The 23,317-nt window shown below is 37.2% G+C and overlaps 1 protein-coding gene across 4 annotated transcripts in view; it reads right to left on the reverse strand.

Moving 5' to 3' along the window:
* The window catches only part of syne2 (spectrin repeat containing, nuclear envelope 2), a 183,765-nt gene that overhangs the window by 82,608 nt on the left and 77,840 nt on the right, over positions 1 to 23,317 (reverse strand). For all 4 annotated transcript variants that reach the window (XM_002933717.4, XM_031891296.1, XM_031891297.1 and 1 more), the window contains exons 35-52: positions 22,113 to 22,274; positions 20,331 to 20,432; positions 20,012 to 20,167; positions 18,970 to 19,109; positions 18,387 to 18,684; positions 17,803 to 17,967; positions 15,939 to 16,247; positions 14,712 to 14,813; positions 13,550 to 13,714; positions 12,328 to 12,497; positions 11,422 to 11,572; positions 10,621 to 10,761; positions 9,651 to 9,770; positions 7,646 to 7,864; positions 6,858 to 7,001; positions 6,190 to 6,419; positions 2,860 to 4,921; positions 991 to 1,319 (exon numbers count right to left, since the gene is read on the reverse strand). In XM_002933717.4, coding sequence (XP_002933763.3) covers positions 991 to 1,319; positions 2,860 to 4,921; positions 6,190 to 6,419; positions 6,858 to 7,001; positions 7,646 to 7,864; positions 9,651 to 9,770; positions 10,621 to 10,761; positions 11,422 to 11,572; positions 12,328 to 12,497; positions 13,550 to 13,714; positions 14,712 to 14,813; positions 15,939 to 16,247; positions 17,803 to 17,967; positions 18,387 to 18,684; positions 18,970 to 19,109; positions 20,012 to 20,167; positions 20,331 to 20,432; positions 22,113 to 22,274 — 5,165 coding nt within the window. The remainder of the gene's footprint in view (positions 1 to 990; positions 1,320 to 2,859; positions 4,922 to 6,189; positions 6,420 to 6,857; positions 7,002 to 7,645; positions 7,865 to 9,650; positions 9,771 to 10,620; positions 10,762 to 11,421; positions 11,573 to 12,327; positions 12,498 to 13,549; positions 13,715 to 14,711; positions 14,814 to 15,938; positions 16,248 to 17,802; positions 17,968 to 18,386; positions 18,685 to 18,969; positions 19,110 to 20,011; positions 20,168 to 20,330; positions 20,433 to 22,112; positions 22,275 to 23,317) is intronic.

Raw genomic sequence — 23,317 nt, forward strand, 5'->3', positions numbered from 1 at the left:
ATTCTTGAACTAACAAATTATTTTTTTTAGCTGTAATATTGGTGTGTAGGCAGCCAGCTCAGTGCATTGTGCCTGATCCTGAGCTTTCAGAAGGAGACAGCAATAGAACTGCCTTCAGATAAGCTATTGTTTCTCCTGCTCAGTGTAACTGAAGGAGTCATGAATTGGGTGAGCCAGACTTGGATTTTTAACATTTAATGCCATCTTCAAATCTACCACTAGGCTGGGCATGGGAGCATTTTTAGCAATACAGGTGTCAGGGAGCTGCTATCCTGCTTCCTTCCCATTATTCTGCAGATCGATTGCTGGGGGGAAGGGAGGGCTGTAATATCCAACTTGCAGCTCAGCAGTAAAGAGAGACAAAAGTTTATTACAGCACACGTCACATGGCTGAGGGCACTTGGGAAACAAACAACATATCTAGCCCCATGTCAAATTCCAACATGAAATATAAAAAATCTGGTTGCACCTTTAAAAAATGGATTTTGGTGCAGAGTTCTGCTGAAGCAACACTATTAACTGGTGCATTTTGAAAAACACATATTTTCCTGTAACAGAATTCCTAATAAGGTATCTCTTATCCCTGTTTCCATACCAAAACAAAATAATAAAAAGGAAAATTACGTGTACAGAAATATCATGTAATAGGTACTAGGCTTTATGTGGCTCTAAATGCTTCATATTTAAATTCAGGGAATGTAATTAAAGTCATACATCTAATAATTTTTACACTGCAAATTGTTGTACTTGGTACTTTTAAAGGCCTGTTTCAGGGTAAAGATTTTTGTTTTGCAAAATAATAACTTAAAGTTATCTTACCTTTTGTGGATTTGCAAAATACAACTATGAAGCATTACTAAGGAACAAAGATCAATTGTTTGCACAAATGAAAAAAATGCTTTTGTTGCACTTGGCATCTTTTTAGTGTCTTTGTGGATCAATTTCCCAATGTGCAAATGTAGATCAATAAAGTTCCGTTTTAAAACATACCTTTCCAAGTGAGATTTCCTTCTGTCATACAATGTGGCCAGCAGAGCATTCCTGGTTATGATCTCTCTCATAATGTTATCCAGCAGTTCCTTTGCTTCTTGGTTACAACTTATTTTCGCCTGGTTGGACAGTGTTTGAATTTCAGCTATTAAGGAATTTAAATTCTCTTTCGAGGAAAGCACATTTTTGAGCTCTGATCCATCCGGAAGTGCAGTGAGATTCACAGAAGTGTCACACAGTTGAGTTTCAAACTGTATAAAGAGCTCCAGCACTTTGGCAATGGCGTTATGAAGTTTCTGAAGTGTATTGCAGGAATCTTGAACCATGTTCTGCCAAAGATATAACATATGTACTGTAAGTACTCACTGATCCTAACTAGGATCCCATGCATTGCATTTAGTTATGGAAGTCAACAGATGGGTGTTAGGATGAGTATGAGGATTTCAATGAGTGTAAGTGCACTGGTACATACAGAAAAATCAGTTAATCCTATGAGAAGCTGAGGTAATTTATAAGGAAAAGAGACAAAATAAGAGGGGCAGAAAGAAGGGTGTAAACAGGCATCTGGTCACCATTACAATGAACAAATAATTTAAATTATTGTAGGGACCCATAGGTTTAATAACCCCCTATGGCTTTAAATCCCTAGACTTCCTTACTCCTATAGTACTAGGTTGATGCCTTTGTATCCATTTTGCTTCTTTCCATATTTCTATTATTAGGCTTTAGGCTTATGTTGACTTCCTGCCACACTTTAATATAGTGTTTGGTAAGGTGTGGATCTTGCTCTTTGGCCTGCATCTGTTGAACCAGATAGATGTTCACTGAGCCAGAGATCAAGGCCTCAGTAATACTGTGCTGCTCTAGAGGGACCCTACCTCTAGTGAAGTCAGGGAGAAGGAAGGCTTTAGTCAGGTGACAGGTTAACATTTGTTATAGCACTTTATAGAAAAGTCAGTCAGATAGATCTAGCTAGCAAGAGTAGTCTGTGCTCCAACAAGGATTGATAGTAGGGAGTATCCCTCCCCCAAACTCTGCTTGCCTAACTGAAGGGAACCAGGGTACTAACGGATTTTCTCTATGGGATCCTGACCACATGAGACATTGAAACCCTACAAGGTCAACCTTAAAGTTCCCTAAGCTGTCTCCACATGGTGTCACATTGTGCTATCTCACTACACTGACATTTTATCATCTTCGCTGCTGCTAAATCACCTCTATGGATTTGTGGGTATATGCCAAACCCTGTGGAAATTATCTAGGACAATAAATTAGTTCTGTTAGAGTTGCAAAATAATCTTTTGGCATCCTTTATTTATTATTTTGGCACACAAGTTAGTTGTAGTTGCACTACACCTCCTCTTCCATCCTTTTACATAGCGAAGGCCCATTCTTGTGTCTAATTTAACTGACTCTAACTCTAGCTGGACAATGGTCTTTCTAGCCAAGGCTTATATTTTAAACAGTGATTAGAGGGTAACGTAGATAAAAAGCTCAGTTTAACCATGGCTCTGAAACCCATTGCAATCAATAAGCAGCTAACCCTACTGGCTATTTCCAGTTTGAATAATAACCTTAATTTTATGCTGGATTCTATGGGTTACTTTCTCAGAGTAAATGCGCTAATACATTACCTCCCCCCCAAACTGTACTTTTTTCCTTATCTGGGTACAGAGAAGAGCATCAATATTTTGTATTTCTTTTTATTCATGTATCACAACGTTCCTAAGAAATACCACATGCAAAGGAAATGTTTTTTTAAATGTGCATCTTTGTATGGTGAAATATGCCCTTCATACTAGAGCAGTATACAAATAATTCATACTTTAACCCCTGAGTGTAAAAGTTTATTTTATAACAAATACTTACAATGTGTAATGAGATGTTCTCCTCAATGCTTTTTTCAATACCATCTAATTCATGGAATTGCACATTGGTATTAGGCTGCACTGTGGACCTTATGTCATTTATTTCTGATTGGCATATTTTCTTTAGGGTTTCATATTTGATCAGTAGCTCTTGGGTCTTATTTATGTCCAACTCGATCACTAAAGGCTCCTTCAAATCTTTGTCAATTTTCTTTAGGTTTGACAATGGGAGGTGGGAATTTCCATTCTGTCCTCTCTCTCTTTGCATTTCAGCAATATGTTGGCAGAGATATTCATGTAACTGATTCAAATTTTCATTTAAACCTTTTAATTTTTGTTCTTCAGAATGAGTGACCTGGTCACTGGGAGGCATCTGGTCTTGCAGTGCAGAAACTGCTTCAGGAATAAGGCTGGTTATTTTCTTAATTTTTGCACATACAACTTGGGCTTCAACACAGTCAAACCCACTTAAGATGGAGGCTATTTCTTGTTCTACAGATAATGTCATGACTTTAATTTTTTTTACCAATTCTGAATATTTAATTTGTTCGGCTTTAGGTGGTTCTTTCGGGCCAACAGGCTTTTTGGCAAAACTTGAAAATTTGCTCTGTAACTTGCTGACAATAGAATCGTCCCACTGAAGTCCATTATCTTCGAACATTTCTTTGTACCTACTTATTTCAGATAAATGATCTTCATATAATGGGGCAGCATTTTGAGAAATTTCTACCTTGCTTCCAGAATCCTTCCCAATGCTTTCTACCTCATTGTTAAGAAGCTGTAACTCAAGACCTTGCACTAAATTTAATTCCTGACCCAAGGAGCTTGTCTTTTCTTGAAACTCACTGAAGATACTTAAAACTTTTTCAATGTAAGAAATCTTCCTCTCTTCTAGTCTACGAATTCTGTTAGCTCTGCTCTTCAGACTTCTTAATATATCATTTAAATACAACTGCTCAGCCATTTGCAGTTCACCATAAAAATTCTGGCTGCTTCTGAGAAGTGTCAAGGCAAGACCTTCAATTTCCTCACACTGCGTTATCCTGGCCTTCAAATAATTTAGCTGCTCACATAATTCTGAAGCTGTAAATATTCCCTTTTTGACTGGTGCCGCTTCTTTTTCCAGGTATTGCAGTAATTCCTTAAGCTTTTCAATTTCTGAAAAGAAGGTTTTTCTTTTTTTAAGCCCATTCTGTAACTGCTGTAATCTCTCTACTGAGAGCATATGTCGTTCCTGATATAATAGTTGCAATTGATGAAAGAATGAACTTAAAGCTTCAGAAACTGGTGGATCCATGCTTGGTAATATATGCTTTAGCTCCTCAATACTGGAGTCAACAGTCCTCTTTTTGTCCACAATTTTTTCTTGCAAGGTAATACAGTCTATGACCTGCTGTTCAACGGCATCTGGCAAAAGTGGAATATTATGATCCAACTTAGCATCACTATGTGATTTCTTCACCCATAAAAGAGCAAAATAGAATGGTTTTATTAAAGGATACTGCTCTACTAAGACAACTGGCATTCCAGACGATGTAATCTGACAGTCGCTTGTACAATGCTCCAAACTGTCTAGTTGATTTTGCAACTCATCCAAAGAACTTTCTAAACTTGCATAATCATATTGTTCACATGATCTCTTCATCTGAATATCATAGACATTCCTTAATGATGCAAGCAAATGTTTAGTAGTTTGTAAGTCTGCTGCCAAAAGAAGTGAAGTGTGGAGACACTCCTTTTCAGAAGGACCAACAGCAGTTTCCTGTTGTGCTTGTATCATTTGCTCCACCTGAGTTACTCTCTTCTTAAGAAATGTTAGTTGCTCAGTTTCTTTTATTAAAAGATCCTGTTTCTTTTGGAGAGTTGCTTCCGTTTGCTCCCAGTCTTGTTCAAGCTGATTCATTTCACTGTCTATTTTCTCCTTATCCATGGAAGAAATGAAAAGACAGCAGATATCTGGATATTCAGAAAGTAGGTTGTGCAGTTTTTCCTTTTCTTTCAGTACTCTGGCCATTAAATCATTTATTCTGTCCAAATGCTTGGTAAGACTCTCTGATGGCCCCCTGATAAAACAATATACCTTAAATTAGATCAGTTAAAATAACAGCCTTTGCAGTAGTATTTTATCTGAGTATTCTATTTACAGGTATGAGGATTTTTTTCAAATGAACTGCTGCTGATGTTACTTTTACTTGTGTTGGGGGTCTGGCTATGCTCTGCACCTAGCTCTGGACTAGAAATCTGGCACTTGGTGCGGAGCACAGTGCCTACAGGTGCAATGCATGCCTCCCCTTTCTGCTTGGCAGACCAAGCAGCAAATACAGGGTTTCATTTTGGCCTACGCCTGTTGGTGCTCCCTAACTTATGTCTAAATGACATGCAAGTTAGGGGAAGCGTAGGAGGGTAGGGCAGGTTATGCCTATGTGCCCCCCTCCACCTGCCCCTCCTGAATGCAGCACAAATGTAGTCAGTGTTGTATTAATGGGGGATGCAGTTCACTATGGAAAGTTTTCAAGAGGCAAAATGAAAAGTGCAAAAATATGGCAGATTGTGCCCATTTTTTGAACTCTGTACCCTGTCCTGTTATACAGGACAGGGTATGACCCCTCATAGGTTTTTCTAGGCTATATGGAGAACAGGCTCTATGTAGGCACACAACCAAAAAATATAATTTAAAAAGGATTTTCTAGGTCAGTGCTGTCCATAGACAACTATAGAGATTTTGGGCACATTTAATTTAAAGTGGACCTGTCACCCAGACATGAAAATCTGTATAATAAAAATCCTGTTCAAATTAAACATGAAACCCAAATTCATTTTTATATTAACACATCCAAACCGATTATAAAGGCATTTAAAAATCACAGCTGTCAATCATATATTGCTTGCCCCGCCTCTATGCCTTAGGCATAGAGGCGGGGCAGAAAATAACTTTAGCTTTCCATTCAGCACTTCCTAGATGTCACTGCACATCTCACTTTTCCCCTCCCTCCCCATCACCTAATTATGTAGCCAGTGCATGGGCTTGGGCATCTGGTCCCCCATTCTGGCACATAAACAAGATTTTGGCATGATACAAAGTTTGCCTTCATAACAGTGTCCACAAAATGGTGCCTGCCTGCTTGCTTTGATTGAGCAATTCCAAGACAGAAGAAAACAAGATTTATATTATTTATATAGCGTAAGTAAAGTTTATTTTGCTCAACTAACAATATAGAAAATAATTTGGACTTATTTCTTAGGGTGACAGGTCCGCTTTAACTTTCTAAACCTTTCAGACTTGGCAAAGCACAAAATGACAATTCCCAGGGTATAAACTAATATTACTTACATTTCCTTCTCCTTTAACAGCATCTGTAGAGACTGTTTGGCTGCATATAGCGCATTGTAAAATTCTCTGATCGACTGAGCATCCCTTTGCTTTTGTGTCCTAAGTGCCTCCAGATCAGAGAGTAAGCCTTCCCTTTTGGATTCAGCATTAAAACTGACAGCAGACATTGTTTCCAATTGGACTGTTGATGTTCCTTCCATTAAGGGCTGTCGTAAAATATCACAAAGTTTCTATGACAGAAGAACATAAAATTATGATATGAGGAAACACTAAGCATAAAGAAAGACCCACACTTGCAACATTACAATAAAGATATTTAAAACAAAACACAGTGAAAAATGTAAATGTTTTAGTATTTCTAGCAGTTTGCTTTTAACCATTAACATGGTTAATGGCTATGACTTGGGGCTCATCATCAATAGCGATTTTGTCAGGCATATATGATCCTCCAGCTGTTGACCAACAACACCAAGCTTTGGATAAAGTAAACTTTTAAAAGACATCAATTCATTATATGTGCAGCTGAATGGACAAGTTGTTAGACCTTTCCACGCCAACATCATTTAGTCTGACAGAATTATATGAGTACACCAAATATAATTTTTCATTCATTTGACTGCACAGCTACCTAAATCAAGTACATTTTCACATTTTCTTCCTAGTCTTACTTCAATTTCCTGAACTTGCCATTCTGTTTCCAAAACTACTGGCTGTTTTTTCAAGAAATTTACTTCCTTTACAACATTGGCAATGTCAAGTGGTTCTTGATTATCTTCTCTGTTCTGTTTAGTACCATCACCAGTTAACTGGACCTGAAATATAAATTAGAAACAAATGATCACGGCATCATTAATAGAGTGCCAGGATACCAAACATGCCCTCTAGCTGTTAAATAATGCCAGAAGCCAACAAATGGACACAAAACATGTAGTTTTTCCTAGTTCTTGAATGACTGTGACCAGAATAAACATATGTGTGTAAAAAAATTGTTCATTTATTATATGTGATTATATTTCTACACAATTGCTAAATGTAAATCTTTCAGAGAATGGCTTTGGCATTAATACATTAACTATGGTATAATGTAGATGCAGAGATTGTTCTGGATGCCAGACAAAGGAAAATATATCTTCTTTTAAGGCAAACTGAATACGGCTGGCAGAATGTTTTTTGTGTTGGTTAGGATCATTAAGATGATGAAAGGGAGTTTCAGGAACAATGTTCTGAATTGTATAAATGTGCCTTTTTTTCAACCTCAGTGCTTTTATGATATAACCTAGATAAAGCAAATATTACAATCAATTATAAATATCTTTATGGAGATGTGTTCCCCAGAGTTACTTACAGAAAGCTACCTTCTGCAGCACAAGGGTTAAAATAAAAACAGACTTATGAATATGAAAACATAATATTTAATATCATTTACAGCATGAAATATTCGAAGTGTTTGAAATACCTTACTCTGGTGAGCCAACCATTCCAAGGTTGTCTCCTTGGGTGGACTATGTACCTCCTCAATAGAATCAAATACTTGAATTCTGGAAAGAATATCTTCTAGGTTCTTCTGATATTGCTCATTAAGAGGTGTTAGTTCCTGAGCTGAGGTCCCATCTTCTGCCTGCATCTCATCTGAGGGCAACAGATTCCCACTCTCAGTTGGGCGATTGTCTGTTTTCTAGAAAGAGTTAAAAAATCTAATTTGGTGTACTATTGCAAATAATTTACACATGGAGAAAAGACATTCTTGACTGTTCAACCTACAAGGTGCATGCTGCACAAATGCCAATGGCACAAGTGCTCTGTGGATGGGTGCTAAAGGGTTTAAATTTGCTTCTATTTGCACTCCAGAACTTGTACCCATGGGACCCATGAGATTAAAAAATAAAGCCTCAGAGGTTTTAATCTTAAACATATTGTTAAAAATGTGTAGTTTAAAATAATGGAAATCCTTAAACAAAAACAAAAAAAAAAAAAATATATATATAGAGGTAGCACCCAGGTAATTTGAATTGGTTTGGTGTGCTGAAAGAGTTTTGGACTGTATATATATGTGTGTGTGTGTGTGTGTATATATATATATATATATATATTTATTAGCATTTTGTCATTTTTTTTGCTAGGTTAGGACTGACGCAAGGACACTGCCTTGACAGGGCTCGTCAGCTTATGCATACTTTGTACAAACCGTGTAACTAAACGTGTCTCTTTTCACTAAAATGCAGACATTTTTCCTTCAGTGTGTGCAAAATTGGTTTTAAATTTTCTCTTGAAGCTTTATAATTGGGTGCTGGGGTAATGTGTATAGTATATAATACAAGCCACTCACCTACGTGCACCCAATTAGTTTTGATTGATTCATGGGATAGAGCTGTATTTTTTGGATATATTTGTATGGTAAGGGGAAGTGGCTTTCCCCTAATTGAATACTTGCTCTCCCAACCCCGCCCCTTTAAGGATAGCCTTGCAGCTAAGAAGGTATTTATTCGCTTAATCGATGAATGGTTTCTTTGGAATAGGTCATGCCATATAGAGAGAAAAGCAGAAATGGTCTTTCTCCCCCCAAAGAAAATATATTCTCTTTTTTTGCTAGGTTAGGACTGACGCAATGACACTGCCTTGACGGGGCGCGTCAGCTTATGCATACTTTGTACAAACCATGTAACTAAACGTGTCTCTTTTCACTAAAATGCAGACATTTTTCCTTCAAATTGGTTTTTAATTTTGTCTTGAATCTTTATAATAGAGTGCTGGGGTAATGTGTATAGTATATATATATATATATAGCCATTCTATTGAAAGCACTCACGGCATAGGTGTCTAAAAAGTCAATCATGTATTTAAACATACTATCGACAACTATACTCTTGATAGTATTTTTAAATAAATTATTGACTTTTTGGACACCTATGCCTTGAGTGCTTTCTATAGATTGGATGTATTTTGTGGGTCAGCACCTGGGCGTTGCCCTTTGGACTGGTGAGTGACGATTTATGCAAAGTTATATATATATATACACACACATTTCATGATGTACAGTAAGGGGGCCTTAGCAACATTTAAGCTATGTAAGCTGTATTTAAGTTTTTTTTTTGTATTTAAGTTATTGTGCAGCCTGAGCTTCACATCATGGGCTGAATAAAGAGCAAGAAAGAGCAAAGAATACAAAAGCTACTTATTCCCCTTTTTATAAGGAAATAATGGTCCAATTTTCTAACGATACATATAGTAAAGTGCCCATTTTTTAAGCCTGTTTAAATATTACTGTATTTCAGGGTTGTTGGAGAGAATACTGTCACCTGCTAAACATATATATACATTTGTAGTTCTGGAAAAGGACTTGCCACACAATGTATGTGTTTATACGAGTAATTATAGATCTAACAATAACATTAAAATTTAATCTATGATAAATGGGGAAAAACTATAAAGGCTCAAAAAAACAGGATACTCCAAGAAATTACCTTTTTAGATGAACTTGCTTGTTTCTTCTTTAGAGTCTTTTTTCTAACACAGCTTTCTCCATTCTGAACTCTCTCGACTTTAAGCTTAAGTTCCGTGTCATCAGGTTTGGAAAAATACATCTTAAAAACAACAAAACAATTAAATTGAATGTCAAATAAGAAATTAGGTTATATTTTAATATACAAATTAATCCTCGGATTAGAAGTCAAGCAGTCAAGCCAAGATGTGAGCAGTTGTGCCTTGCCTATTAAATGTTTCCTAATAATCACAAAATATACTACAAAAGTTTGGCAAAGACCTTAAGCAGCGCAAAGGATTTTTACGATATCATACATACATCAGCGCTTCAGAATATGTTGGTGCTTTATAAATAAATGTTAATAATAATAATATGTATAACATACACAGCAGTCCATGTCAATGGATACAGTATACTTGCACCTACAGAATCATATGCAGATGTAATTTTGACACCAGGCACCAGAAATGACACAATCCCGACTGATTCACTCTTAAGAGCAATAGCAGGAGTTTTTGCCAGGTGCTCTAAGCAGTCATTACCATTATCACTTGTCCAAATCCTTGACCCCAATGCATAATGCATGCAGAGAGAAATGAGTCAGACTACTATCTAAATGTAAAACAACAGTTTAACAGAATGGTAACTATCATTAACAATGTATTGTAAAATTTACTATGCTATGATAAATCACCCCCTTATTAAGGCTTAGCTTTACAACTAAGAATGTGCTGAATGCTGGATGCACAAACTTCAGGAATCAGTTAAGTCAAATCCCAGTATGTGTTTAGCAAACTTACTCCAAACCCAATAGGTTGAATGCTTCAAAGCTCTGGGCAACAAAAAGCAACATATTTTTCATTTTTTTTCAAGTTTTAATGTGGGTCCTGGTGTATAACTATTTTAATTCTCCATTATTCTATGCTGTCTGGCTCTATAACTGTACCTACCATCTTTTTAGTTACTAGTTTAAATTTCTTGTTCAGATGTTTTCTCCCAGTGGAGGCCCTGCAGGAAATGTTCTGACAAACAGCCTGGTTATACACTTGGTCCAGACGTCCAATATAAGCCTTTACTTCTTCATAAAGTGGCTAAAACAGTAAATAAAACAGATCAAGGGGTTATTGGTGCTTCAGCAAGACACAAACAGTCCTGGGAACAAAATAAGTATTTCTTTCCTTAAAGTATGCAGTGTTGAGAATGCTATTTTCAGCACTGAGAAAATAATTTATTATGATAAACACAAAGATAATTATTAAAAATGCATATGTATAATATGTATAGTTAAATAATATGTATCGTACGTGGCATAAGGAACGCTCTATGTATTTTATACCATTGGTGGCGGTACGGTATCTTTACTACTGTAAGTATGTGCATTATAGGCAGGAATAGCGTAGGGGACTTTCTAAGAGCTGCTTCATTTATATTTTACTGTAGTGAATTCCATCAGTGTAGGCTAGAAAAATCTATTTAATTTCCCCCTAGCAGAAGAATCTGTTAAGCACCTCCGACTCATATCAGTAAATAAAAAATACAAACAAAGAGGACAGGACAACCTGTGACTATATTTTTATGGAACATTTACACCTAAAGTGAAAGTAACCCACATTGAATTGTGTAAATTGAAGGTAAGCCCTGCTAATTAAAAAGGTTATTTCTTTCTAAAGACACCAATCCTGTCACTGCATCTTTATCACATATTAAATGGGCCCATAACAATGTTCCAAAGAATGTAAAACAGTTCTTACCTGGATCTCATGCAGAAGGGAGGCTTTTTCTTTGTCATCTGAAATGGATTCACTGCTAATTAGCTTCTCTTCCACAGTGTTTAGTAGGCTTAAAATGTCATGGATTTCATTGGCACAGATGGCTAAATCAGTCAGTGATGTTTCCAATTGCCTAACCAATTTGAGAAAAACAGAAACAACTTTGGAAACAATTCCACTGACCTCAAAGCTAATCCCTAAGATGTAGGGTCAATGCTTTTGAGCAAGGTGAGACATAACAAACTGTATCTGACTTGTCTACTTATGCCTTGAGTTACACCACGGAAAAAGAACAAGAACTAGAACTCCAGGAATATAGCGTAAAGCCTTTGTCCTGTGCTTTCTGTAAGAGGTAGGTTGCAAAGGCATATCCAATTACTGTGAAACACACTCGGTATATAAGTTTAAAAATGCATTATAGGTCTAGAGTGCAATGTGCGATAAACATAAATCCTAGTGTCACTGCATATGCTGGAAAGCATGTTCTGTGGCTCAAGTGTTTATACAGGCAGTGGCTCCTGTGACCCAGGATGATTATGGGAATCATAACATGAAGGAGTGTAGGTAGAAAACCAGTCTGGGGCTGTTACATTTCACAAACCTTCGTATCTTTATACAATAAAGTAAAAAAGAAAAGATATATTTGATGCCACTGGCTCTGTAATGTAAAATCTCTCCATACTCAGCTTTCAGAATAATCACCCTACAAATATAATTCTCTTCCAGAATGCAATCATCTCCACTGCAGGTAGCTTCATTCAGTAGCAGAATGCAACAAATGAGACATTTTTATTATGCTTCTAATAGTCCTGCCATTCAGTCAGAAAATATTAAGAGAATTCTATTTAGTTAGTAGGTGACAGGCTGGGAAACGTGACTTACACTTACCTCTTGTATGCATCACAGTCAAGCAAAAGGTGCTCGAGTTGACCTGTGGCCTCTTGTTGCCACCTTTCTACTTCTTCGCTTTCTTTTAATGATTTTGTCTCCACTTTCTCACTTTTCTTGTCCATTGCTTGAAGATCAATTTTCTTCTGAACAATTTCATCGTACATATTCTGTCAGGTATTCCGAGAACAGATTTAATAACATTAACAAGCACAGTAATAGTCACTTCACCACAGCATTAAAATTTCCATCTGGATTATACTTTCAAACTGTGAAATTATTCTCTTTTCCCTCCTTGTATGTTAACTGAACTTCATGTCAGCTGAACTTAAACTCACAATATGAGATACAGAGATATATATGAAAAAAGGGTAGATTTAATTTCAGTAAAATTTCAGTTTAATTTGCACATGCTACATTGCAATAAACACAATAAAGTAGCAATATATTACAGCTAAAATCTCACAATGCAGCTGTCTATAAGGCAATGGCAACTAAGCTTACAAGAACAGTCTTCATCCTCAAGCAATGATGTTGAAGAAAAACAAGTTACACAAGCCATCTTCTAGATTTTGAAGTGGCAAAAAAAAATAAAATAGCATTTTAATAATTTTACTTATTTATCCATTTTTGGATTATGTGGAGGTTTGCACCACATGTAAAAAGTAAGCATGTGAAGCATTAGCCCTCGAGCCCATCACACACTCCAGCAGAACAAGGCGGCACCACACCACCCATACTGACCTATGGTCAGATTTACGATCCATAATTCATAAGGAGAATTTTCATTTACTAAATGCATCCAGTACATCATTGTCATACAATTATAAGTAAAAACATGTTTGTAATTGAGAAAATATGCTCTGCCAGTCATCAGTAAATAAGCCATGACCTGGGGGATGGCTAGAGTGTCATGGGTTCCAATGCAAAATCCAGGTCTTCTCCTTATCCTTTTACAACTTTGTCTCCACTGACAATGGAGATGGGACATATTCTTTTATTCAGCCTAACTACATTGCATTGCATGTAAGGTTGTAGCACCTTAATAAAAATGTCTAAATTTTCTTCATACAATGTCTGAATTTTCTTTGCAGTTCTGAACATCTAGTTGTTTGGGCCCATGGACTCCCCTTATGATTCAGGGCTCTAGTAAGGTCAAATGATCCCCTTGTATAAACATTGTATATATGTCTCTTGTAGTTACTGCCCCTGTGCCTCTTACCTGTACTGTGTCTATTTTCTCATTTAATCTTTCCTCATCGCATTGGCTGTTTTTGTACATTTGAAGCTTTATTCTTGAATTCTGAAGCCATTCCAAAAGATTCCTAAAAAAGTCTTCAGTCTGGTTAAAACCACTGTCACAAATGCTCAACATCACGGGAAAAGTCTAGAAAAAACAAGTGTAACGCGTAATGCAGTGAAAAATATAAGTAATATACCTCAACCTCTTGTGGCTCATTTATGAAAACCAGGCATTTTTTCACCAATGTAGGAACCCATAGCATTTAATTAATAAAAAGCTTTAATGGTCTTTTCTACAGACTTGGGGTCATTTATAAATGCTGGGCAACCCATTGAAACCAATCAAATTGTCGCATTCATTGTTCTACCTGCAGCTGGCTGAAAAAAGCTAATCACTAAATGGCTGCTATGGGTTACTGCACATAGGCAGCTGGGAAACTAATTCTGGTGTGGTTAATTAAAATACACATTTCAGAGCACCTTCCAACTAAAGTGTCATGTGACTACCAGTCAATATGCATCTCCATACATGATAAAAAACTGAACTTTACCGTTTAAAAATGAAAGTGTATAAATGTAAATTATAATAATTTTACCAAAAACGACAAAAGTAAAATGTTTTTATTTTGATGCCAACGTCCCTTTAATACACCAGCTGAGGTTAAGGTCAGCCCTAACATTAAGATCAGGGATAGGCATTCTGTAGCCCTCCAGATGTTCATGAACTAAAACTCATTTTTACACCATATGGAAGGACACAGGCTGTGACAGGTCAAAAACACCCCAATAGTTTTCCAGTATAACTAGCACTGGTTTTCAGTAAAGTGACAAGCTAGTTTAATCTTCTTTAATAGCAGAATAACATATACTCTTACTGATGTACCAAAAAATATTATTATTATTATTATCCAGTGAAAACATATTAGGGAGTATATGTTTCTGCATATAAATTGACACTTATGGTCTTGTTTATCAACTGGAAATAGTCCCTTGTAAATCAATATTTACAGAAATATCAAAAAATGACTTCCCATCCTTAAAAAAAAGGATTACTGGTCTAAGCACTGCTGCCACCTGCTGTTTACTCGGTAACCAGACAAATCAGTCCCACAAAACAAGAATGTCACTTTACTTATTATTACCTGCTCCTTTTGTTTTGTTGAGTCGTTGTTCTCTTGGGCTCTTGCTGAAATTTCCGCCTTTCCTGACTCTTCCGGCTCTTTGGGAGTGTGTTCAGCAGACAGCTGTGTGTGGAGAGAAGCAATGAGGTAGCAAGGTTTGAATAAATAAACCCTTGGCTAAACACTGAGAAAATGAGAATGAACTCTAACATGATAGTGTGATTTCTTCCTGCCTGTGACGCTCCCCTGAACTTACAGCAGCACTGTCAGCTAAAAGAACACTCTAGTGTGCACAAGATACACACAATAGTGGGTGCACCTGCACAACAATCTTTTGTATCATTCAGTACTCGGATGTGACATTTTAAAAAACACTTATAGGTATTTTAGTGCTGTGATGTTTTCAACAATAAATACTTTACCTCGTGTGCCTCAGGCTGTTTTTAGGATGCGAGTTAAACATATGCTATATTAATGGCTATAAAGCGCATTAATGTCCGAAGGTCTTGTGAGACACTAAGGTATTGTAGTGTAAAAGGGTGTAGTGTATTTATGTGGTTTGGAGGAGCCTATTTCCTGCTCAAAAAGAGACTTATCTATGTCACATACCTGTGAAAACATTCCAGCAGTCTAGTCACACTTTTTAATTGACTCCTTGCAGAGCTCTTAAAGTGACATTAACAATATCACATGGAGTATATGTGTATATATAGTACGTATATATTGTAATATTCACCAGCACACATGTAAAAGTTTTGGCACTGGTAAAATACACAATATTACAGGGAAATCCTTTTCAAGGGGAAAATAAGCCAATACTCACAGATTATTATCATCATTTAAAGAGAATGAACATATTATGCAGCAGTTTACAGTAAATGTTCATCACTTTCATCAATCTCTGCCTTGGGTGGCTTGTAATCTAATTTTCCTAACACATACAAACACACACATAAGGATCAGTTCCATCACAAAGAAAAATGATACAGACATGGGGACAGTGGTGGAATTAACAGTGAAGGGATGGACATTAACTTGTGACCCCATTGCACAATAGGGTGTTAACTGCAGTGGTAGGCACACATCTCTAGTCACACCACAGCACAGGGAGCAGTGATAACCCCTAAGATCTGTGATGGCCAGATGCACCTGCACTACTAACTGGCCCCCCTGTGCTGGTGTTGGTTCTCAAGGGAATGACCTACCATATAGGTATATTGATGCCAAGCATGTGCTACTCAAACTTACTTTTTTCTTTTTTCTTCCTTTTCCAACTTTTGTGACTGCTGTAACACTGTCAATTTGTATTGGAAGCACTGCCTCCGGAGCCATCTGTGCTAGTATCTCTTTATTGCCCTTGAGTGACGGAGGAGATGACCTATCATGCTTTAGACTTTGCAGCTTTTTTTCCAGATCTCCAATTTTAATCTGAAACTTCCTTGTTGCCTCTTGAATGCCCTTGACTCCTGGTGCAGATGTGCTCTGTTTAACCTGCTCCGCTAATTCCAGTATTTGCATTAGATCTGTGTCCATCTCTCTAATCCACACATGAAGCTTCTTAAAGGACAAAGATAAAACGAACAGGGTAATATTGTCAGCATTTTTTTCTTACTGTTGGATATATTGTAAAAATCAGTCAGGTAACTAAAATCAGCCATAGACATTATAGGATGTTAAAAAGCACATCTTTGCTGATATAACCAACCTAGTAGTTGTCAAAGTACGGTGGAGCCAACTGTTCAGCACTTTGGACAACAAAATGATTTGGGGTTTATAGAGTATCATTTGGCTGCATGCACATTCCTTACAGTTCTTGGTCAATGTATTGTACTTTAGTGGAGTACAATAATGGTGTAATTCTTGCTGTTAAACTGGATTAAAAAAAATATATGGGCTATATTATCTAAAATGATTAAACCATGAAGTTTTACAGATGTGGGGTATTTTCAAGATTTCAAGCACCAAGCCAAATATTTAAAATAAATAGGATTATTTTGCCACAATCATGGTTTTATGTAGATTTAGTTATCAAGTACAACATTTTAGGGATCATTCATGTACCCGAAATGCATTATGCAAGCGCATTGCGTTCGTGTGTGTGCAAATAACTTAAGGCCTGGCACTTGAAGTCTCTCTGCATACCATAGTGTATGGTGCACAGATTCTTTGGAAAGCAAAGTGACAAGTTGCAGAATCCATCACTTTACAATGGAACAAGATATAGGTAGGGTTGCATTACAATGAGTCTATGGGGGGGTGGGAATGGTAAACAGACAGACAGCAAACACACCGGCAGGATTTTATGGTTCCCTTTCAATCAGTGGAATCAGGTCTTTGTTAAATTTAATACATTTATATATCAGATAAAAATAGAATACATTTATATCTCTTACTGCTATCTGCGCTGAGCGCTGGATTCTTCATCTAGCACTCAGTTCGGAGCACAGCATTCAGGGTGCCACTAAGTACGCTAACACTTGCATCCCCAGGGGACATGAATGACCCATCTTGTCTTAATATAACAGAGAAAAGGGAAATCTCTGAAAATTAAGAGAAAATGGCTTTCAAGATATTAGATGCCATATTTGTACACTTGATTAAATATGGCAGTGAGCCATATTTAGTAGTGTAGTGTTTATTTTTGCAAGGCATTAATTCATGTGTAAGCACAACAGTGGAGCTTTACAAATATTACATTCCTTTTACAACATTTGCAGTGTTTTTATGCCTCTTAGAGTTGATGTCTCTTTAAAACTTTAACTGAAACTCTTCCATCTTAAATGGTGCTTTAGCATGATAACTGCTCTTCATTAAGTTGAATAACTCAGCAGACAGAAATGGATGTGTTAAGGAGCAAGCGCCATTGAATAAGATAAATGGAGCATTTGAAAAACATAAGGTGGCTTTTAACAAGAATAGGACTGAAGCTTTGGAATCTGCATTTGTGACTTTTTTTAGAATCCTTTTGGCTCAGGGTGCTTTACTTGAATTGAAACTATCCCAGTTCTAAGACAATTTTCTTTTGGAATATAGTATATTTTAAAGGTTACACACCCAGACACCTAATTGAGCAATGTTCTGCAGTGAAATTTATTACCACAGACAATTGTACCTGTAATTTCTGTCTCCTCTGCTCGCCTGCTGCGCTTTCCCAAGATGAGCCCGTAAAATTAAGAAGCTCTTGAGAAAAACCAGCCATTTTGCTATTTAGAGTGGTTATGAGGACTTCATATTGCTCATGTCTGTGAACTTGGTTTTCTAGTATTTGTCTTGTATCCTAGAAACATGCAAAGTAAAAAAATTGTTAAGTTCCAATAATGTTGGATATAGGAAAACTAGCATTTTGTATCTGGTCTCTACTTCAGGCAGAATTTCACATGAACCAAAAGGGTAGTATAAGATGTAACTGTTGCCCTATTTAACCCACAGCAACCAATTAAACGTAGGCTTTCATCATTCTAATTGCATTTAAAACTAAAATAATTTACTAATCCTTTAAGATCTGATGCTGCTGAAAGAGTAAAGTCTAACATTTTTTACCACCAGCAATACTTTTATAAAGTACATGGAGGATCCTGCAGGCAAATCTAAAAAAACCATGAACAACCATTGTTATTTTCATCCTGTGTTGATGTGCTAATAAACTGTGAAAATTTTTCATAAAAGATGACAAGGTGTCTAGAAATGATCACTTGCCTGTAGTTGTTTGATAAGGTGTTTGTGAACATATTGTATGTCTGCCCACTCATCTACACCAGAGTCAAGTGCAGCAGTAGAATCCTTTGGTTTCAACACCGCCAAGGTATCACTAAAATCATTTACTTCCTGCAAGAAGCACGTAAAGCTTTCCAGCTGTTCTACTTTCTCCTGTAACCCGGGCTGAAGATTGGAGAACAAATATTCCTTCCTCTTCATTAAATCAGACAGTTGCAGCCGTAAAGCTTCAATACCTTTATTTGGAATGGAGGTTTCAGATCCTTTCTGATGGGAAGCCCTGCAATACAGGAAAAACACAAGCAAATCACAGGAGGAAAGAAAGAGGTGAAAACATATTTACATATAAGTATATATGCTATTTCCTAATAGCCTAAGAGTCATCTAGATATAAATCTGCCCATTCCTAGAATTAGGCAAGTTAAACATAAAGCTCTATATGAGCCGTTTTGAATTTTTGTGTTGTGATGGACATGGGACCTACCTAAAGCATGTAGGATTGTGGCATATAAAGCAGTTATGGGGATAAAGAGGTTACAGATAAATGGTTAGATATAAACCATACCTTTGCAAAACTGCTGTAGTGTCTGAAGACATGGCATATACTTGCACATCAGTTTGCTGATCCTCCAGTTCGCCTTCCATAGCCCCGTTCTTCAAAGCATTACCCAGGCTTTCAAAGTCTTCTGTTTTATCTGCATTGTCCTGTATTGATCATAAAATCCATTAAATTCAAAATAAAACTAGCTATACCTCCAGTTAAAGGATAACAAATCTCTAGAAATGAATATGGGTAGCATTGCCATATTTTATACTGAACTTTCAATTAGGCGTATTAGATCATGTGCAGTGAGTCAGCAGAAAAGGAAATTGGGAATGGTGGTGGCACTTGATATAACCAAGGCTTTCAACACTGCTTAGTGGTCCTATCACTGGCTTGTGCTAGGAAAGTTTGGAATTGGCCACAACTTTATTCAAATGGTCAAATTATTGTACAAATACCCAAACACATCTATTAGAGTCAATGGTAAACTAAATGCACCTTTCCATGGATGTTCTCCATATCAACATGTACTGATATGGAGTACGTCCAGGAAAGGAAAATAATGGTAGTATGATACAATTTTCCCTTTTTACACTTGTGAGGGGTACCAGGCAGGGTTGCCCGCTCTCACCATTACTATTTGTTTTGCCCATTGAGGCATTTGCCCAGCATATCCGATCTCACCCAGGGATAACTGGTTTTAAGATTGGGCCCCTCAAAGAGCCAATCCAAATGTATGCTGATGATACCTTACTATACATTGGAGACAGGAGGAGATACAGTTCTAAGAATTATGGAGAAAGGTTTGGCTTAATTTCAGGCAAAAGAAGAAGTAAACCTTTTTTTCCCCATCTTTAAAAATACTCTAAACAACACCCAGAATAAAACACTTTAGTCCCTCCATTCAGTCTGATCCAGTTTCTAAATTAAAGTTCAATTTGAAGTTAAAATCTCCAGCTCCTTTAGTAAATTAAGGAATTAATAAGGAAAACAACCATTCAGAGTGAGAGAGGAAGAGGCAAGGTGCAAATATACACCAGGGTAAGCAAGCGATGGTACATACCCAAAATAAACCATTTGAATGGGGTGCATCCACCTGAGTTGATTCATTTGCTTTCAAGCCTTTCATTGACTGGGACCCATGGCTATCTCCTCCAGGTTCTCTTCCTGAATACTCGTGGATTTGGTCCATTTTTTTCAGAAGAGAGGTTTTAATCACCTAGAAAAAGAAACAAATGATCATTTAATACACGCAGTAAATGAAAATAATGTAAAAGATCAGTTAGCCTTATCAAAAATAATAATGCTGTGCTATATACAGTACCATTATCTCTTTTTTTATACTGACTCCTCACAAAGCTTAGGTCATACATGTGTTTTACCTGTAACTCTAGTGGAGGATCAGATAATTCCAAAATCTTCTGTATTTGAAAGGATTTTGCACTGACGTCTTCTATTTTTTCTACATGAAGCTGAAGTTCAGCCTGTATTAATGGAGCACAGCAAATGTAAATGCTCTATCAAATACCTTTTCCATACTTACTGTCGAGGCTATGTTTTGTTTATCGCTGAAAACCCTGGTTCAGGATCATGCTAACAAGAAGACTTCCATATTCTTTGCCTCAATTGCACTCTCCACAAACTGCAACAGCAACGCACCAGCACTAACTGACTACAGAATTTAGAACATATATTTTAGCAAAATATTTCTATAGCACCACATGATTCACATTCCTTTGCAAGGTTAGGCTCAATAGAGAAAGCCTAAACTAACAAAAGCAACTCAGAAACCCCCAGCCTAGGTATAAGTTATGTTCTGTACACACATTAAAGCTAGCCACACACCAAGCATGTCATCCAGGCTAAACAGTTAGGGGCATATTTATTATAGTGTGTAAACCAACATCACTGGTGATAGCAACCAATCAGCACTTAGATTTGAAGGGTCACCTACAAGTTAGAAAACAATGATCTATCACCGGTAATTTTGGTTCACATTCTAAAATAAATATTCCCCTAAGTGTTTATGTGGGACCCTAAGAAAGAATATTAAATGGTCAAATGATGGTGTAACTGCACCATAGCTGCTTATTTTATTAGAGACACGCATCAGGCCCTTGAAGAACATAGCAGGAATACATTTGTGGTCATACAGTGAAACTGCCTGTAGTCTAGATATTGGACCAGATAAATTTGAACATCCATGTGGATGTAGTGATGTTAGAAATCCCATGGCAGTATATAAGAAGAAATTCAGTGAATAACCAGTGCACACAGGTACACCACACTTAGGGCAGATTTATCACATCAGTTTTTTAATACATAAAAACTCACCCACTTCCTATTCATTCCTAAGGGATTTTAATAAGTGTATTTAGCAACTGGTGAACTCAAACTTTCAACCCTAATAAATATGCTTTTAAACATCCCATAGGAATGAATAGAACATGGTGAGTTTACATGTACTGAGCTCTTAACTCAAATTTTGCTAAGGACGAAAATACATGGAGCTACTAGTAGCAGATACTTGTCATGGCTACTAAAATAGACAATGCTGATCATTTACTTTCCTCTGAAGACAACTTTGGGCGACTGCGGGACATCGCAGCGATGCGTATGCCATCCCACAGGCAATTTACATTCTAGCCGGTGGGGAGATTAGTCGCCCGCGACAATGGAGATTTGTCGTGGCGCAACTAATCTCCCTGTGTACCCCTGCCCTTAATCTGCCCCCTCAGGGCAGTGGCAGACGGGGAGATTAGTCACCCCGCAACAAATCTTTGTTGCTGTGGGCAACTAATCTCCCCGCAATGCCATCCCACCGGCAAGAATGTAAATTGCTGGTGGGATGGAATACGCATCACTACGATTAGCCGAAGTCACTTGAAAGTTTCCTCTCGATGCAACTTTGGGCGACTTGGGCAAATCGTAGCGACACGTATGCCATCCCACCGGCGATTTACATTCTTGTCCCACGGGCGATTAATCTCCCCATCTGCCACTGCCCTTAGACTTCTGCTAACAGAGCAGATACTTTTCTATATATCCGACAAGTGCTGAAAATTATCCACGCCTGAAATGGTAAAATGTCAAACAGGTTTTATAAAAATGCAGTGCACAGACGTGTAGCACAGACGTGTTATATTAGTGCCTTGTGTACTTACTTTTAATGATAAAACATCATGCTCTGTTAGCACAGAACCTTTACAATATTTGATCTTGCACTCAGCCCACTGATCAATGTCCTCTGATAACTGAAGGATTTTATTCCATAGACAGGAAGCACTTTTCAGATTATCACTATAGCTGTCCAATTTTTCATTTGCCTGTGAATAAGTCACAAGGGGATAAACAGGTTAATTTAGTGCATATGGCAAGTACTACTTTGAGCAGAGGAAGACTTTCTCTTGAACTCACACACTCATGGCTTGGCATTACCAAAGGCAGTGGTTCAAAACTTTGGGGCTACCACCTGAATACTAATTAAGGTATTTAAGATACAATGAAGGCTAGATGTCAATTAGGGAGAGATTTGAGAAGAAAATGTATTTGCTGTCCTAGATATTCTTGAAACTATGACTGAATGATTAATATATTAGTGCATCTTTAACCCTGTTATGTGCAAAGGGGAGCCCTGACCAAGGGTCTGGCATCTAAGGGGGGTTCTGATCTGCAGAAGTATGACAACCACAGGTCTTCAGGGTTAGCTGCAATAAATACTCCATTAACATAGAATACAATGCTCACACAGGTTAAAGAAGAACTAAAGCTTAACAAGATAAGCTAGAAATGTTGCACATTATGTTTTGGGGTTTTATACCAGGCCAAGGTGACAACAGATCTGTGAATTCAATGCCCCTAGTAGTTCCTCAATCTTCTTTTCTGCAGATTGACAGTCAATTCTACTGTCAATCTACAATTGTACTGCTGTCAGTTACTGAGCTTAGGGACTGACTTACAATATACAGTATATATAGAATATAAATGCCACAATATAAGGCTGCCTAGTAATTCATTTTGATGTTTTGAAACCAGTTCAATTTGCTTCAAAATGTAATAATCAGCCCTGTATCATCAGGCAAACCTCATTTTCTGCTTAATGAATAAGATTAGCTTCTCAACAGCTGCCCACTGAGCATGAGAGTGTCACAGACACTTCCAGCAAAATCCTGTGCATAATTTGATTATTATTGATTTAAAAGGTGCTGAAACTTTAGGCTTTATATTATGGCATTTCTACCCATATTTGTTTTCATGGTTCAGTTCTCCTTTAAAAAATGTGTTCCTTCCAAAATCCATTGTTCCTCAGTAAAAGAACCTCAGTGGAAGCAATGCTGCTGTTTCTCAAGAATGGAAAGTATATCATGTT

The sequence above is a fragment of the Xenopus tropicalis genome, chromosome 8 (assembly GCF_000004195.4).
Source record: "Xenopus tropicalis strain Nigerian chromosome 8, UCB_Xtro_10.0, whole genome shotgun sequence".
Lineage (NCBI taxonomy): Eukaryota > Metazoa > Chordata > Amphibia > Anura > Pipidae > Xenopus > Xenopus tropicalis.